The sequence below is a fragment of the Talpa occidentalis genome, unplaced genomic scaffold (assembly GCF_014898055.3).
Source record: "Talpa occidentalis isolate TD23 unplaced genomic scaffold, MPIMG_talOcc4v2.1 talOcc4.11, whole genome shotgun sequence".
Lineage (NCBI taxonomy): Eukaryota > Metazoa > Chordata > Mammalia > Eulipotyphla > Talpidae > Talpa > Talpa occidentalis.
In genome coordinates this window covers 65,143,008-65,162,438 of record NW_023601104.1, presented here as the reverse complement: position 1 = coordinate 65,162,438, position 19,431 = coordinate 65,143,008, and the positions used below count along the sequence as shown (strand labels likewise).

Sequence of the window (19,431 nt, the reverse complement as noted above, 5' to 3'; positions counted from 1 at the left end):
ATGTTTATACCATAAAACAACAAGACATTCTATGAGCTATGTGATCGAGGCAAAGGGGGAAATCGAAAACTATAAAACATTTCCTCTTTGAAGAGTAATAGAAGCTATTGGAAATTCAAATCTAGATTTTAACAGCATTTCATTAGCAAGTATAAATAATAACAATGTTACAGTTCAGTCTTCAGAATGAGAGATCCAAACATCAAAAACAAAAAAATAAGAAAAAATAATCATCAATGTTAAATGCTCTTTTATATGCCTTGGCACCTCACATAAATTTTCATTAATCTCCACAAACCTAAGAGGTATTCAGCCCCACTTTATAGATGGGTAAACTACAGTTCAGGCAGATTAAGAAATTTGGCCAAATGAACAGAGCAAATGAAGTGGGAGAAGTAGAATGGACTGACAACAAACTATTGGCCTCCAGTATCCTAGCTCTTTTCACAAGCTCAATGCCTCTAACATTACAGTTGCTACTTCATAATACTGTCATTATTATGCCTTACTCATCTCAGAATCCTGATAATATAACCAAGTTATAATGTTATCAGTACCCTGGCAAATTTACCTCAGGTTCGGCTAAGCAATGCTGTTAGTCATATCACACAAGCACACAAAGGGTAATTCACATACCTAATTTTGACAAACTCAGGATGTAGGAACATGTCAACTCATTGTATTAACAAACACAAACTTTGAAATTTTTAACTTAGAGGAGAAAACACATATCAATTTACTATTAATATCCCTCTTAGATTTCAATAATAATTTTGGCTTTGCTCAAGTCTTAGCAATCACACTTTTTTGTTTAAAAATTCCTTCTCTACCAAGAATATTTGGGTTCCACTTATGTCACCTTCTGATGAGAGAGAATATTAAAAATTCACCTAATTTCATTATTTGTCTATCAGTAAAATGATTAAGAGAAAAAGTTCTTATGTCACTATCTCTCCCATTCTAGCATACATATATATGCAGGCTGTGAGGTCTCAAACATGCTTAATTACCAAAACTTGTACCATCTTCAGTTTAAAAAAGAAAGGTCTGGAAGACTTTGAAATTATCTTTGCATTTCAAATACTGAGCTGAACAAAATTTTTCCAAATGAAAGAGCCAAAGAAAATTTTAGCTAGGAAAAAAAAAAAAAATCAGAAGATGTAGTTACAGCTTCAATATTTGAAACGATATTCAGAACTACACAAATTGGTGATTTGCATTTACTCACTTAAAAATATGATCTCCAATGATTATCCCTGTAATTCTTCCCAAAAAGTTACACACAATAGTACTTTCTTATGAACATTAAGAAATCTCAAGTAAGTAGATTAAAAGAAAAAATTCTGATGCATGAAATTTCAGTAAAGTAATAAAAAGAAAAGTCTTATCCTGATAAAAATTTACTTACATTGTTTTTCTTCCTCTGGTGTTCAACAGCATCCTTCAAAGAATCTAACTCCTTCTGGAGATCAGATATTTCTCTCTCTCTTTCTGAAATTCTAAACCAGAACATGAACATATATAGCAATATTATAGGTAAACAGGGAATATAACAGTTGTTACTACAAAATAAAAACAAATAGGTGATACTTTGAAAAATGTATTATTAGATGAACTCTTTAAACTCAGCTATTATTATCACAAAAAGTCTACCCAAGAATTTTCAGAAGGGAATTTTAAATGCATTTTTACAATAGGACATGCTTACACTAGTACCAAAAAAAAAAAAAATCTAACAGTTCATAAACATATGAACTGCTGCAGCTTCTTTTTACATAAGTCAATGAAGTAGCCATTTTTCAGAGAGCAAAACTGATATAAAGCACTCCCACCTATACATATATATTTTTCCCCCTGAGAATGAAAATGAAATAAATTATTACTTTAAGTGGTTAACCCACAATAAAAGAATGATATTAAAGTGAAGTAGGTGTTCTCTTGTCATTTTCATAACCACCTCAGGAGTCATTTCCTCATTCTGTATAATGAGTGACTTCTATCCCATAAATGCAGACAATAATGGCAAAGATTCACAACTCAGTTCTGTTACAGTTGAAAGCAGCTTGGGTAGAAAGTTAAATTACAAATCATTCTTCCTAAAAATAAGACCTTATATAAGGGGTTGGAAAAACTAGCACTGTGTGACCTACAGTCTGTTTTTGTATGATCCTTGAGTCAAGACTTTATTATAATTTTTTAAAATTAAAAAAAAAAAAAAAAAAACCCACTCAGAGACTTATGGCCCACTATCAGGTTTGTTTACAAAAAGTTTGCTGATCCTTACAAATCAAGACTCAATTTAACAGTAAACAATTCTAACTTAGTAAAGCACCAACTTTATAAATAAGCCAAGATGGAAGAACATTCAGATTACTTCTATCACCTAACATACTTAATGTAATTGACATTTAACACATTGAAACATACCAATTTAACTGAAATAACCTTAAAATGTAGCCTCTTTAAAAAAAAATATAAGACAACAATAAAAGAAAAATGTTTCACTAAAACAAAAGTCTCCTTAAAAGAGAGCAACCATAAAGATTATGAGACATTTTAAAATGCAGACACTAAACCAAAATGTGCATTATTCAGAATAATTTCACAGTATCACAAAGACAGCTGAGATAATTTAAGGTAAATTAGTAAAGCCCCACGTCAATTAAGTTAGATGTTCTCTGAGTGCCTGAAAAACCAAACATGAAAATCTCAATAAAATATTCAAGGAAATCTAAACACCATAAAATGACACATTAAAAGACAAATATTGTATGACTTTACTCATTATGTGGAATATAAAGAAACAAAGCAAAGGAACAGATAAAATCACACCTGTAATCTGACTGTAGAACAGAGGATACCAGATAGGGAGGGTTAGATGGAAAGCAAAGGTTGAAGGGGGACGAATGGATTATAGGAGACGACAATGGCTGCATATAGTGGTGGGTGTGATGTGGTGACACGTTTGAAGAGGTATAAACCTATAAATCTCTGCATCAGATTACAGTGTCATACACCAACACTGCCATAGTAAAAAGTACAACTTAAAAAAAAAAAGATTCTTTAGTTCAACCTAAAACATAGCTAAGCTCACTGACATGCAGCTCAAGAAATCCAAATATAACTGTAAAAATTAGGTGACCATTTGCTTACCTTACATTGCTTTAAATACTTAACTTACTTTAAAATGCTTAAATTGTTTAAATATCTGAAACTGTTTGGCACATAAAAACAGTTACCACTTCCCAAATGGTGAACCATAATTATTACTTACACTTTTAACAGTTCTTCATGAGGAGGAAAAGATGCCTATTAAAAAGAGTTAAATATCATTTCAAAACAAGGCTTTCTAAGACTTGAAAAAAATGAAAACTCTCCTTATATATAAATTAAGACAACACTAAAGGTAATATTACCATATATTCTAAATACCCATTACTAAGCAATTTTAATAAAAACATGTACAAATCTAAAATATACTGAGTGTATATCAAATCTTCACTGTCACAATCTACATTCTTCATTTATAAACTACTTTTCAGTTTCCTACTATGTGCAAAGCATTGCATTAGTATCTTAAGTTTTCAAATTGTATAAATTTCTTTTTTTTTTTTTAAAGATTTATCTTTATTTATTTATTTTATTTATTTATACAAGCACTGGGTACAGTCAGAAGCGCGGGAGGGCGAGAGAATTCACCAGAGCCAGAGTAGGGAGCAGAGCAGGCAGAAGGACCGAAGTACACTGCTGAGGGGAGCAGCGGGCAGCAGGAGAGGTCTGCGCGCCATGCGGGACCCTCCTCCGGTGGCCAGGGAGCAGCCGGGTATCGAACCGGCGCTGCAGAGGCTGCAGGCAGCTTCGCAACCCAGCGCTCAACCGCTGTGCCACCGGGGAGGCCCTCAAATTGTATAAATTTCTATTTGACTACTCTCAGTCTCCAAAAAATACCATAAATGAAATCAAAGGAAACATTAGGAAAAGTTAGTCAGCTTGCATATAACACATTTTATGTTTACAAAATAAATTAAAAATTAATTAAAGGGGTATTTGGAAACACCTTTTAAAAGGCCACATTTTTATTTTATTTTTAACCAAGCAGAATTATACCTTTAAAAAGTATTTTAAATAGTGGCAAACCATTACTTATAATATTACACATTTCTTATTTTCTCTCCAATTAAAGTGCTTGAGGGAAAAGGGCAAAATGTCTAAATTGACCTCTATAGGATTATAACTGACTTGCTAAGTATTCTAAAAAATCTGAATTACTCAAATACTTAAAAGCTGGAATAAGATATTATTTGCATATACTTTATAAATTATAGATTTTATCTTGGATATGATAAACAATGAACTGTTGCTGGTTCTTTTTAAAGGAAATTAGCTAAACATTTTATGAAACAGCACATACTTTATTTCAATGAAAAGGCAAGTCATTTAACATTACCTACCTGATGGTAGTTCTGTTGCTTAAGCTGCTCAATGTGGGATTTAAACAATTTGTTTTCCTCTTGTACCACCTAGTTAAACAAAAATTAAACACATGAATTTAATGAAGATTTTTGTTTTCTATAGCATACAAGGCAGAAAAATTCTAAAATAGTAATAATTTTTAAAGGGCATAAGTAAGTCCTATATTAAAACACATTATGAAATTAGAATTAAATTATTTAGCAGGGCCTCCCCGTAGGCGCAGCTGTTGAGCACTGGGTTGCGAAGCTGCCCACAGCCTCTGCAGCACCAGTTCAATCCCCAGCTGCCGGGCGAGGGTCCCACATGGCGCGCAGACCTCTCCTGCCACCTGCTGCTCCCCCCAGCAGTGTACTTCGTCAGTCTGCCTGCTCTGCAACCCACTCTGGCTCTGGTGAATTCTCTCACCCTCCCGCGCTTCTGACTGTACCCAGTGCTTGTAAAAATAAATAAATCTTTTTTTAAAAAAAAAAAAATATTTAGCATTGGTCTGGGAGTGGGATATGTCTCAGTAGAACAAAAGATCCAGAATATCTAAAAAAAAATTAGTATTAGGTATTTCAAATCAATAGAGCAAGTTGTAGGGATATTTTGGACTGGGTATTTCATTGTTGTGTAGACAATCTGCTGTATAGGATCTATGACTCCATCCACTAGATGAGTAGTATCCTTCCACAAGCTGTAAGTATTACGTAAAAATGTCTCCAGATACTACTAAATGCTAATGATAATTGCTAACAAATTACTTCATATTGTGGCTACCTTTCTTTTGTTAAAGAAAAGTTCACAATTCAAATAAACTGCATAGAATATCTAAATAAAAAACAAAAACTAAATTGTAAATATATAGAAGAAAATGAAGTATTTTTATGATTATAGAGAACTTTCTTCCCCAGACTTAAAACTATGAGGAAATGAAATCAAAAGAAAACTTTTATTATCATCTTACACTATTACAAAAGGCAATTTCCCTTGACATGTAAAAGGCATCTTTAAAAAAAAAAAAAAAAAGATTTATCTATTTATTTATTTATTTATTCATTCATTCATTCTTGTAAACACTGGGTACAGTCAGAAGCGCGGGAGGGTGAGAGAATTCACCAGAGCCAGAGCGGGTTGCAGAGCAGGCAGACTGACGAAGTACAATGCTGAGGGGAGCAGCGGGCGGCAGGAGAGCAGCCAGGGGATCCAACCGGCGCCGCGGAGGCTGCGGGCAGCTTCAGAACCCAGCGCTCAACCGCTGCGCCACTGGGGAGGCCCTGTAAAAGGCATCTTATAATTTTTTTTTATCTTTTATTTTTTAAAGATTTATTTATTTATACAAGCACTGGGTACAGTCAGAGAGAATTCACCAGGGGGGTGAGAGAATTCACCAGAGCCAGAGTGGGGAGCAGAACAGACAGACTGACAAAAATACACTGCTGAGGGGAGCAGCAAGCATGGCAGGAGAGGTCTGTTGTGACATGTGGGACCCTCGCTGGTGGGCGGGGATCAAACCAGCGCTGCAGAGGCTGCAGGCAGCTTCGCAGCCCAGCACTCAACTGCTGCGCCACCAGGGAGGCCCTAAAAACACTTTTGGAAGTCAACTTACTGCCATCTAACAGAATTTAAATGAACATACTTAGGAAAGAGAAGACATATAACAGAGTAAGACTAGTCATAGACAACACAGTCATCTATAAATTTGCTATCACTTCAAATCAGTGTTCTGTACAGCATGTTCAATATTAACTACATGAAGGTAAGGATAAACTCATTTTCTATTTTAACTCAATTGTATAAACCTTTGACCCAGAATTTCACTTCTAGGAGTTTAACATTAATACTTTTGACTAGTATGTCCGTAACATACATACAAGGATATTAACTATAAAACTTTGCAACAGGGAACAACTAAATAATCCAATGATATTAGCTATATATGACACAATCATACTACAGAAAAACCAAGAAGCCATTAAAAAAGTTTACAGTAAAGATTAGAATAACCTATACCAAACACAAGAAATAAGTGTTGTCAAGGGTATAGAGAAAAAGGGATTCTCATATACTATTGGTGGGAGTGTAAATTGGTCTGGCCTCAATGGAAAACAGTATGCAGGCTTCTCAAAATTTTAGAAATAGACCTATCATTTAACCCACTCCTATCTAACTGGAGAATATAAAAACACTAACTAAAAAACATACACGCTTATATTCACTGCAACAATACTTACAATAGCCAAGTTACATTGAAACAACCTAGGTGTCTAACAAGGGATGACTAGATAAAGATGATATAATACATAATAGAACATTACCCAGCTACAGAGAAAGCTGAAATCTTGCCATCTGTGGCAAGATGGTTGAAAGTGGAGGAGATTATGCTATAAGGAAAAGTCAAAAGAAGACAAGTAATGGATGATTTTATTCATATATGGAAAATACAGAAACTAAGCTAAGAAACATACAAAACCAAACTCTAGAACTGCAAAACTGAGGTAAGGAGGGAACCAAAGGGCAGATGGGGTCCAATGAACTGTGCTGGAGGGGTCACTGGGATTTTATTTGTGGGTGTGACATTGCAACATTCATTTGTAGAGGTATAAACCTGTACTCTTAAAACATATACAGTGCTGCTAACCAATGTTACCTCAATAGAAATATTTATTCTAAAAAGTAAAGACAGAAACATGCTTTATATAGAAAGATCTCAAAAACATTAAAGGGGTGGGTAAGCAAAATATAAAAAGTATATTGTTATAAATAGCATGTCCAAGATGGAAGTATAACTTCAAAAGATACAGAAATAAATAATAGTAGTTATCTCAGGAATGAGACCCAGTATCTAGTAAGAGGTAATTCACTGTGTATTCTGTTTTTTCTTATAGTGGTTAAAATTGTTTAAAAGCATGAAAGACAACCAGTCACACAATAATTTTAAGTAAACATACTCACCTGTAACAGCTTTGTTTTGCTAGAAAGATCATTTTCCCTCTCTTTCAGCACAGTTTCTACTCTTTTCATCTCATTTTCTTTTTCTTTCAACCTAGAATTTTTACAAAGATCTCATATTAATTGTGTACATAAAAAAGGACAACCAGACTCCAATATCAAGCCTAAATAAAAGATAGAATCTACTCTTTCTCAATAACTAAAAAATTTGTTCAATTCAGTCAAGGACATCCAAAAACTCAACAGTGTACTTCATAGTTAGTAATTTGTTAATAGCTTTAGCTAGGAAGAAAAACTCTAAAAGTCAAGAACAAAACCATTATTTCATCACCTAATTATAAATATTACCACTTAAAAAATAAATTTTGCTCCCAAGGATCTTAAGTCATAATTAATTAAGCCTGGAAGTTAGAACATGCCCAACCCTTTGGACTAAAGAGGTTTTACATATAATTTAATCTGGGGTGGGGTGTGTGTGTGTAAATCCTACTATATCCAGTCCAAGTGAATCCCAATTGCCCTTTTCATCCTAATCAAGAGCTCTCTAGCATAATAGTTAACACTACTGAAGTGACCTGTTTAATTATCTCCTTAGGGCAAGAAACCGTTTTAGCCATTTCAGTATTCCCAATGCTATTCCCAATGCCAGAGGACGCTCAAATATTTGTTGAGTTGAAAATTATTTTTATCCCACTTTAACCTAGAAAGAATTTCAATATTCTTTTAGGTCTACATGAAAAATGAAGAGTGGGTTTAAAGAACAAAAGAAAACAGCAAACCTTAAATATACATTGTTAAATCAAAAAAAGTATGAAGATTTTTTTCTGTAAACTTAAAACTACACATTCCCCAAAATTCTATTCATTAAAAAAATTGTGAAATAGAAATAAATCTAAAATCATACTTTAATGATCTACATATCTAGTTCAAATAGGCCACAAATGTGACTCAAAGTTTTCTATAAGCAAAACATCTGGACAGTTACATAATGCCACTGGATTAACAATTACTTGTACAAATGAGCTATCATGTTACCATGAATAGAAATATACCCTTTGTCTTCAAAATGACAATGACCTAATAAATATCCTCATATAAGACACAGGTTCACTTGCCACTTCTTATGACAAACATCAGTAATGACTGATGGTATTATATCAAAGCAAAATCCCTGAAAAACGTATTTCTATGGGAGGAAAGAGGGGAAGATGAAGTCTAGATAACCTTCTCACTATTGTTGACTGATTTAGGTTAAAAGAACAGACTTTACAGGTAAAAATGGCTCTGATACTTGATTAGATTCAACATTTTTACTATTCAGCACAGGATAACGGATATGACATGTGTACTATTTTCCCCAATAAGTAAATTATTTTTATAGAAAGACACAATATTCATGATCAAGATTATCGCTAAGACTATCTTATGGGTAATTCAGAGATGTTACTCCTGCAAATACAAAAATTAATTTCTTTTTATAATAGCATAGTTCATTTAAAAAAAAAAACTCAAAAACCAGACTTTATTTGAGGAATTTGATTTTCAGAAAATGAGTCTGAAGGGTTTGGAAAAGATAAAGTCTTCAAAAATATTTGAAAGCACTTATAGGGTCTCCATTTTATTATATCAATTAAAGGCTTAGTTTATTTGCCTCCAGACTATAAATCCTACTTAACAAAGAAGTTAATGACTTAGAAGAAACTCATGATAACATTTAAACACATTCTGGAAAGTAATAGTAATTTCCTCTTTAAAATGCTAGCTAGAAATGTACTTACACAGTCTCAAGTTCTTCAAATCGTGATGTAGGGCATGCCTAAAAAAGATTTCATATATTTAATTCTGACATCAAATAGACAGGTACCAATACATAGTATGTGTGTGTACGCCTACATATAGAAGAAATTGCTCACCAATAAAATAAAAACAATTATATGGGCAGATGGATAAATTTTAGATTGGGCCACTTACGAAACAAAACCAAAATGAAATCTGCCTTATTTACTTCAGTTTTTAATGTCTATTTCTTACAGGATTACAAATCGATATACCAATTAAACAGACACTTAAAGATGAGTTTAATGACCATCTGAAAAAGTAAGGATAGTAAAGATCAGGTGGACAAATCAAACAGTAAGTGATATGACAGGGATAAAAGTTGACTTAATCAACAACAAAACTATGGTACAATAATTTTCATGGCAAAGAAACTTGGAACATAGTAACTTCTTATTTTTTTAGTACAGTAAAATAAAGACTGTTCTCATTCCTTATGTAATATGCTGGTAATCTATTTATACTATACCTCTTTCAAGTTATGTTGTGCTACTTCCTGAACATGAGCTTTTAAAGATTCATTTTCTTCTTGAAGATCCTGAAAAGTAATAGGTGTGATATGAACTGATATTCAAGCATAAAAAAATATTTGCTTTTGTTTTTAACGTCTCACCTGTAACCACTTCCCTCTGTTGGCTAGATCTTTCTCCCTCTCTTCTAAATCAGTCTTCATGGTATTCATCTGTTCCTCCTTTCCTTTTAATCTGACAACAAATCAGTAAGAACTATCAATGAAAATGTTATGTAAGTATAAAAAAACAAAAACACTGGTGACTGGATAAGTATATTTTAGTTATACTCACAGCCCAAATTGATAAAATAAATTAAAAAATATTTTTAGTACAAAGGCATACAAGATTTTGGAGCTATTAAATTAAAAAATAAAGGATGATTAAAGAAAGTAATTTCACCGAACACTGAAAACCCAAATGTTGAATAATTTAGAGTCGCTCTACTATCACCCCATATAACCCTGTTTAAGATAACAGCAGCAAATTCAGACAGCTGATTACAGCTGGGCTGGATATGAAACATAACCAATTTCATAGTGGCTACAAAACATATAAAATCAACAATCTCAGTTTGAGGCCATATTCAGATTATAAATCATGAAAATTAGGACCTCCTGCTCTATTCCCACACCCATCTAAAAACTACAGGTTAGATTCTGACAAAAATTTAAGACCTTGAAGACTTTTGAAATGTAATTTGGTATTCTCTAAAATATTACTTGAAATCAAATAAAAGCAGCTATGATATTCATTTTATTTTATTTAACTTGTGGGAAAGCTGTATTAAGGGAAAATGAGAAATAATGGTACTTACAAGTTCTGAAGTTCCTGAACTTGAGAAGTAATAGATAACTGAAATACAAAGAAAACAGCCTTTTATAATCTTTTCAATTTACCTTATGATAAACTTTAGAATATATACAATTCTAAGTACAAAGAACCTAGGCTGAATTATTCATGCCAAAATGAGATATGTTTTGATTTTTGCTTTCGCTTCACTCCATTGTCATTACAAGTAACAAATTAAATATCAGCCGGTAGAAGAGGGTGTGGCAAGGAAGACAGTTACCAATAATAAGTCTAAATAACATACTTCTAAAATTATGAAAATTAGAATAGTAACTGTTTACATACCTCTCTACCATAAGTATCTGAGCTCTTCTCCATCTAGTCCTCAACTATTCACTAGTACTCTATATTGTCCTTCTTTAATCCCCTTAATATACACAATTCAATAGTACCTTTTATGTCCTACTGTCGTTCCACAGTAACTTCAATTTTGAATTAGATGTCAGTTCCTTAGGAGGAAACTTGCCTGAACTTTCAATCTTTATCAGAGGAGTATGATCTTTTCATCATACCCTGTTTCATTTCAATACATTAGCTCCAATCACTAGCATAGTGCTTTCAAGTAGGAGGAACCCGTAAATATTGTTAAATGACTGTTAGAAGAATGAATAAGTAAACTCTTCCATGCAATCTCATCAGTTTTTTCAATGTGATCTTTTCAGATTAACTTTACCAAAATCAAGCCTCCCTGGTGGTGCAAGGGGTTAAGCCTCAGCATTATCTCTAGCCACTGCAGCATGCACTCAATGCCCAGACAGGGAGCTAACCCACATGGCACAGCAGACCTCTCCTGTCTTGCCCACTGCTCCCTTCAGCAGTGCATTTCAGTACACTGCCTTGAAACACGCAGCAGAACACCACCTGTTCTACTCCCCACTCTGTCTCTGGTGAATTCTCTCACCCCACCCAATCTCTGGCCTAAACCTCAGTTTTTGTATGCATGAACAAAAATAAATCCTTAAAAATAAATAAATTCACTAAAATCTATTTAGTCCCAATAACCTCATCTACCTCTGAAATTCCCCAATTAAATTTATATCCTGTTACACAGGCAAAGGTTGAGCAATACCTGTCTATACAAAACATTTTAGTTTAACATGCAGTTAAAAACAAACCAAAATAAGATTTGCCATAGTGGTTTTTTTTAAAGTTGGCAAACTAAAATGAAACATTAATACAGAAAATTTTTTAGGAAAGAATCTTCAAAGGCTACAATATATGGAGCAAAGTTATCAAAAAATTTCTCAAATCAAGCAAAAAAAAAGCACATAGTCCAGTATACTTATAACACATTACCAAAAGTTCTTTTTCTAAGTGATAAGAAAAAAAAAAAAATAGCTCGTAAATATATACACACTAACAAATCTTTCATGCTATGGCTCTGGGATTTTTACCTGTTGAGCCTTTTCAAGCTGGATATTTCCTATTTCTTCTTTTAGAGCCTCTATTTCCTGATTCAAATCCTTGACAATGACAAAACAGACAAGATTGGACAATGGAAACACAGAAATTGACATAAAATGCAATGTACAGACAAACACATGAAATTAAATGGTATTCACTAAAGTTGATCAACAAAAAATAAAACACAGCTTTCTCTTTCCTGGTACCTGAATAGTTTTCTCCTTATTAGCAACTTTGAGAAGTTCAGCTTCTAGAAGTTCTTCCACAGTCTTGATCTTTCCATCTTTTTCATGGATGCTTAGATAAAAGAAATGCAGTATTAACTTGAATAGAAACCAATAAGATCCACCAATTAAGATATAAAAATAGCATGAAATCATAAATAGGCTCTCCAAAGCTCTTCCCATTTTAAATAGAATAAAAACATATCCTACAGACAGAAAGGGGGAAAAAGGAGAAAGCCCTTCCTAAAGGAGAATTAAGCAGTAACTATCAGATGGCTGAAGCCTAATGCACACTAGGAGAAACTGGTGAAATCTTTTAAGTACTAAAAAAATAGACCAAAAGTTGAACAAGTTTATTTAATATCATCACTTACACTTTCTTAAGTTCCTCAACTAGAGATGCAAAAGAAACCTGTAAATAGGAAGATATCCTACTTAGTATTTGCTTAAAATATAAATGGGTCAGAAATAGGAAAATGAGTGACCATAAATATTTGACTACACAAAAATCCAAATGGAAAAAGTAAACCTAGGAACACTTTTCTGTTTTTTTTTAAATGTCAAAATCATGAAAGCATTGAAAGTAAGCAGCTTTAAAGCTATTTATGTAAATGCAGACCAAAAGATAACTCAACAGATAGGCATTAAAATTACTGAATAATCCTTCTAACCAGATAAAGAAAAAAATAATTACAAGAATATTGCCTAATTTCAGGTAGTCTCTCTTACTATTACTCTTAGTTTATATTCACATGCACAAAACCTTTTATCACTGTAGTATTAGAAGCAATGATATTAGTAAATCACAGCCTCTATTACTGATATCAAGTCACTAATCATTCAAGAATAAAAACTATTATCGAAAAATTCCACTTTGGAGAAGGGAGGAACAGACAAACAACAAACTTAATTTCAAATATACTAGGTTTGTCTACTGTTTTAAAAGAGAATGGGTGAAAAAAAAAAAAAAAAAAAAAGAGAATGGGTGAAGGATCTATGAAATATATTACCTGATCATTTTGCTTAGCCTTTAGGTCTTGAACTTCTTTTGTTAAAGATGAATTTTCAGTTCTTATTGCCTTTTTAAAAAACATACATCAAAATACTTTTATTTTCACAAAAAAGTTACCTTCAAAACAGTTATAGTTTCATTTTTTTTTTTAGCTTTTCTTTCCTCTTTGCAAGGCCCAGAAATCATACTTGTTCCATATGTCTACAATTCTGTTACTTATACAGCCAGTCAAATGGATTTTTAACTTAATCATCCCAAGAATTTATACTTCCACAACCTCAAAACTACACAGTATACCATTTTTCATTTCTCTCCCTGCATTCAAACACATCTTTTAACTTATGTCTTCCAGCAACTACATCTTAGTAAAGTTTCTTAAGGATAGTGAAAATCATACAGTAGAACTGTATCTCCTTTCTCTGACTTCCAATACTATTTCAAGAACTTAAGAAGCATGGCAGTTATCATCCAGTTATAACTGGGTATCGACGGGGAAGCATACATTACAAACCATAACAACAGATTATCTACTTCATTAAACCATGTATCATTTAACTACCCTTTTTTTGTATTTCTAATAAAACCTGAAGTTTGATGAAAAAAGACAAATTCACAAAATGTGAGCAATATTAACTTTAAAAACTATGGGAGGGCCTCCCTGGTGGTTCAAGGGGTCAAGTCTCAGCACGAGTTCACTCCCTGGCCAGGGAGCTAACCCAAAAGGCACAGCAGACCTCTCCTGCTTCCCCAGCTGCTCCCCTCAGCAGTGTATTTCAGTAGATCTGCCTGTTCTGCCCCCCACTCTCTTTGGTGAATCCTCTCGCCCCTCCCCTGCACCTCTGGCCTGTACCCCAGTTCTTGTATGCATAAATAAATAAATCTTTAAAAAAAATTAAAAAGTAATAAAAACTATGGGGGGAAAAAAAATCTTTTTTTTTTTTTTTTTTAAAGATTTATTTATTTATACAAGCACTGGGTACAGTCAGAAGCACAGGAGGGTGAGAGAATTCACCAGAGACAGAGCGGAGAACAGAACAGGCAGACCGAAGAAATACACTGCTGAGGGGAGCAGAGGGCAGCAGGAAAGGTCTGCACGCCATGTGGATCCCTACCCTGGTGGCCAGGGATCGAACCGGCGCTGCAGAGGTTGCAGGCAGCTTCGCAACCCAGTGCTCAACTGCTGCACCACCGGGGAGGCCCTGGGGAAAAAATCTTATACAAATTACAGTAAAACCCCTCCATGTTCACTGAAAAGCAGAAAAAACAAATCTACAAAATGCTTTACATTCAGTTCTTCCTCTTTAGTGGCCACCTGGATAAGTCCAGTTTCAAGTAATTCTTCCACAGTCTTCAACTTCTCATCTTTTTCTTGAATGCTAAAATTACAAATTTAGAACATACATGTGAACTATTTTTGAAAGCATCAAAGAATGTTGATTCCTAGACATTTAAAGGGATCAACTCCCATGTCCACTGTCTCTTATAAATTCTTAATTATAGGAAGATTTCTACAGATATTTGATCATGGTGAAGGGTACTTCCTCTTTACCAGTGTGTATGTAAACTGGATTCAAGTAACTCATGCTTACATGTTAGCCTAAACAAATAAAAAGTTGCCAAACAACTTCCACAAACCTAAAGCAATGTCAAACCAAAATCAATCAGTGGCATACTACCCTCTTAAATCATGAAAGACAAAAAGAATTAAGAATTTAGATTAATGTAGTTAATAATTCTGTCATCTTAAAATTAGCCGAAACAAGTCATTAACAATTACAGAAAGAAAATCATAAACTCTTACCATTTTTCCATTTGTTCCACAACATCTTTATTAGGCTAAAATAAAAAAATCACCAAAAAAAAGGTTTAATTTTACCAATTTTCCATTAGGTAAAACTAGTTTATAAATAAAAATCTTTGAAAATTGTTTAGTTTTAATTAGATACAAAATTTAGGAAGATGGTCCACGCTTGAGGACTTAATAAATGGAAAACAAGAGAAGCTGCCACACAAAGTAACAGAAAAATTGACTGGCAAAATGAATTAGTACCACATGATTAATGTTTTAGTTACTACAGAAGAAAAATTTTGAAGGTAAGTAAAAAATCAGCCTTATTTTCTTTTTATCAATTCAGTTCTTCAAAGTTAAAAAATCTAAGGCTCTAAGGCATTCCTTTTTCCCCCCCTTTTTAAATTTATTAAATTAGGGTACAATATGTATCTTAGTTAAGTAGACAAATCCTATATAAAACTCAACACATTTTTAACGTATATTATATAACCACTAAGCAGACCAAGACTGAAAATTGAAGATCAACACTTGACATCCTCCTTGTAAAGCACAAAATATAAGTTAACCCCCACCTTTAACCCTGTTAGAATCCCCACACAAATAGACACAAAAGTCCCCACTATTATAATTTATTGTGAGTTCAGAACCAGGTTGTTCTCCCTGACATTCCGAGGTCTTCGGGCAGCTAAACTGCCTAAAAAACAGGTTTGAACGTTCTCTTCTACTCATACCATTCCCTATCTGTTCTCTCCTAATTTTGCTAGTTTAGTTTTTTCCACTTTTATCACAACCATTTTTCACAAATGCTATTAACATTTCATTGACAAGTCAAAATTCTAAGATTCCACTTCTTAGATATTTCTAAAATTAACTCCTTTTCACTGAATTTAGGGTATCACTTTTAGTCAGTCATCTCAAATATCACAATACCCTAATTCTTCTTGCTACCTTTAGTCTAGGGTAATTTTGTTAAGAATTTTCCAATGGGGAAAGAATTTTCAAACTATCAGAAAGTAGACAGGAGTCATCAAAATACATTAAATCAGGTTTTTAAAATGAGTAATACCCAATCATGCAGCAACTTAAAAACTGTCCATTGAGATACTTTTGTCCTTTATTTCCTGATGACTGCCAACTCACACAAAAAATTAAGTTCAACTCATCTGCACTTTAATCATTTAGTTATATTTTACTTTCAGTCCTACATATTTCTTTCCCACATAAATTCAAACATCTTATCATTACCAGAATGATCTTTCTAAAAGGCTATTCATCCTTGCAACACTCTTCAATGACTTACCTATATGTTAGATCAAGTTCATGGTTCTTACAGAGCATACAAAGTCCTTCATGAATAGGCCCTAACAAATCCTTCTCTATTCCTTACACCGCATTATTTGCAGTTCTACAAATATATCAATTTTGCCACACACTGTCATGACTTTTAACACTGTTTTCCTTCAGCCTGGCTTGCTCCTTAACTGTCTGCCAAGTTTATGGCCATTTTTCAAAATCAGGTTTGAAGGGATGGTAAGAACCAAGCTTCATACATCTCTCTAGTCTCAGCATATAGCATAGTGTTAGCAAATATTAAAGTTGTAAAGTTATCTTTAATAAAGTCATAGTCTCACAAGTATTCTTAGTCAATTGCTCGGAATATTCAGTCGTACAAAAATGACCCAGCCTAGCACTGAGTCAACAGTTTTTTTTTTTTTCCTTTAAATATATGTTACTGGTCAATCCTACTTTTTTCTATTGGCTGATTTTCAAAATCACATCTCATATAATAATAAATTTTCCTGCAATATAATGCCAGATGGCAAGGCAAAAAAAGAAAAAAGCAGCTTACTATTCCTGCAGTTATTATTTAATAATGCTGAACACTGACTCATAAAAATCAAGAGTAAATAAAGTCATCCTGTCGTTTGATTAAAAAAGTCAAGATAATAAAACAGGAAACCTTAGAACACTTCCCCCAATAAAGTTTTATTTTATTCTGAATAAATGAGATCTTTGTAGCTCAATTATTTGCATCATCTATCTATAGGCCTACACCCAAATGGAGCATTCCTTTCAGTGTACAAATAGGCGACATTACCTGGTATTTGCTATTTTTCTGCTTCCTACACCAGAAGAAACAACAACTTGGTACCATTTTTGATTAATGTTTCAGCAAGCTCAATATTATCCTCCAGTATAAAAATCCATGGGGCAAAAGAACTAAATTTTTTTACATAACTAAACTGTTCATCTTTCAACTGTCACTTGGAATTCTGGCTGCTGGCTAAGAAGGGGTTAAAGAAAGGTGGATATGAAAGAAATTAAAATTATACTAATCTTTATGTCTTCTTTCACTAACAATAACAATAAAAATGACCAGTGGAAAAGTCAGTAAGATGGTTCTTTGGCCTACCAAGACGAGAAAAAATTCACAACTACAACCAAAAACTTAAAATCACCATTACATGCCTTCTAGATTACTTAAAAAAAAAAAAGAAGAAGCTTTCAGAACAAGAAAAATTTGAAAATTACCAAATAGAAAAATTTTAGTAACACAAAATGAATTTCCTCTCTTATCAAATAATTCTTTTAAATCAATCAAAAAAAAAATGTGGCTATAAAGTTTTGTTCAGTTAATTGTTCTTTTTTTAAAAAAAACATGTCTGTATTTATTTATTTATTTATGCATACAAGAACTGGGATGTAGGACAGAGTTGTGGGGTGAGACAGGAGAGGTCTGCTGTGTCAGGTGGGTCAGCTCCCTGGCCTGGGAACAAACTCAGGCCAAAGTGGCTGGTGATAGCTTAATAGTGCTGAGACTTTAACCCCTGTGCCATCAGGGAGACCCTCAGTTAACTGTTCTTGATAAAATTATTATTTATTTCAATCTGTGATATAAAAAATGGCTTCTGTTCTCCAAAAAGAAAAAAACTGTTCTTCATTTTTGAAAAAGCCATCCCATGGTAAAAACTGTTTTAACAAAATGTCTAAAGTACACACAAAACCTAAAAGTAATATTGATAGAAGGCTGGCTCAATAATTATCAGAGGACTTTTAAAAATATGATAGGTGTATTAAATATGATGGGGAATTTTATTCTAATACCAATCCTTAGGGTATCATATCATCAAGAAAAATTGAAGGTTAGTGGTTTTATTCTTGTCTAATGACAGAAGATAACATTTCTAACACAGAACAAAGTTAAAGTATTTTTAAAGATTCAGACTTTTTGTTAAAACCTAAGTAAGAGTCACCAGGACCTTTAATACCAGAATTCCAGGATTCAGACATTTCTAGGCATTTAACCTCTAAGTTAATTTTAGAAAGTTTTAAAACTACCTTTTGAAATATAAGTCCCAGAATCTCTAAAAAAAAAAAACTTAAAAAAATTACATTCTGCTATTCTGGGGTAAGAACACAACAAAAATTTATCTAGGTCATCAATGTTGTCTCTCACAACTGAAATTTTACGTTAATGCTGAAAATTAAAAATGCTGGTAACTAGGGCCTCCCCAGTGGCGCAGCGGTTGAGCGCTGGGTTGCGAAGCTGCCCGCAGCCTCTGCGGCGCCGGTTCGATCCCCGGCTGCTCCCCGGCCACCAGAGGAGGGTCCCACATGGCGCGCAGACCTCTCCTGCCGCCCGCTGCTCCCCTCAGCAGTGTGCTTCGGTCCTTCTGCCTGCTCTGTTCCCCGCTCTGGCTCTGGTGAATTCTCTCACCCTCCCGCGCTTCTGACTGTACCCAGTGCATGTGTAAACAAAAACAAACAAATAAATAAATAAATAAATAAATAAATAAATAAACATGCCTCTAAAAAAAATGCTGGTAACTAAATTTTAACAAGAGACTGTTAAGATACATCCACCAGACTTCAGAGTTGATCAACTGAGGAAAAGGAAAAAAAAATCTTAGAATTGATGAAATAGTAGACATTTTCTAAGGTATATCATAAGGAAAACAGTGAGATTTAAGAGTAAGACAAATAGTATTTGACAAATACTATTTGACTAGAAGAGTGGTATGAAATCATGTCCTTGTACTAAATAGCATCCTTTTGGCACTTTCCCCTTATTACCTTCAGTTTGCAAAAGTAAACCACATACAAAATAATAAAGACTATGCAAAGAACTTAATACATTGGGGATGGGAGAAAAATAAGTAGATGCTTTCTTTCTTTTAAAAAAAAAAAATATATTTATTTATTTATTTATTTATATAAGAACTGGGTACAGTCAGAAGCTCAGAAGGGTGAGAGAATTCACCAGAGCCAGAGCGGGGGAGCAGAACAGGCTGACTGACGAAGTATACTGCTGAGGGGAGCAGTGGGCGCGGCAGGAGAGGTTTGCGTGCCATGGGGGACCCTCGCCAGCGGACAGGGATCGAACCAGTGCTGCAGAGG

The 19,431-nt window shown here is 33.7% G+C and overlaps 1 protein-coding gene across 20 annotated transcripts in view; it reads right to left on the bottom strand.

The window, feature by feature from the left end:
• KTN1 (kinectin 1) overlaps window positions 1–19,431 on the bottom strand; it is a 105,374-nt gene that overhangs the window by 21,395 nt on the left and 64,548 nt on the right. For 11 of the 20 annotated variants that reach the window (XM_037503396.2, XM_054690570.1, XM_054690576.1 and 8 more), the window contains 14 exons: window positions 15,043–15,077; window positions 14,527–14,617; window positions 13,240–13,308; window positions 12,604–12,641; window positions 12,212–12,302; window positions 11,996–12,064; window positions 10,567–10,604; window positions 9,854–9,944; window positions 9,710–9,778; window positions 9,183–9,220; window positions 7,408–7,498; window positions 4,452–4,520; window positions 3,275–3,309; window positions 1,409–1,499 (listed from right to left, as the gene is read on the bottom strand). In XM_037503396.2, the coding sequence (XP_037359293.1) occupies window positions 1,409–1,499; window positions 3,275–3,309; window positions 4,452–4,520; window positions 7,408–7,498; window positions 9,183–9,220; window positions 9,710–9,778; window positions 9,854–9,944; window positions 10,567–10,604; window positions 11,996–12,064; window positions 12,212–12,302; window positions 12,604–12,641; window positions 13,240–13,308; window positions 14,527–14,617; window positions 15,043–15,077 (915 nt within the window). The remainder of the gene's footprint in view (window positions 1–1,408; window positions 1,500–3,274; window positions 3,310–4,451; window positions 4,521–7,407; window positions 7,499–9,182; window positions 9,221–9,709; window positions 9,779–9,853; window positions 9,945–10,566; window positions 10,605–11,995; window positions 12,065–12,211; window positions 12,303–12,603; window positions 12,642–13,239; window positions 13,309–14,526; window positions 14,618–15,042; window positions 15,078–19,431) is intronic. The other 9 variants (XM_054690558.1, XM_054690586.1, XM_054690593.1 and 6 more) reach the window with 2 other exon arrangements.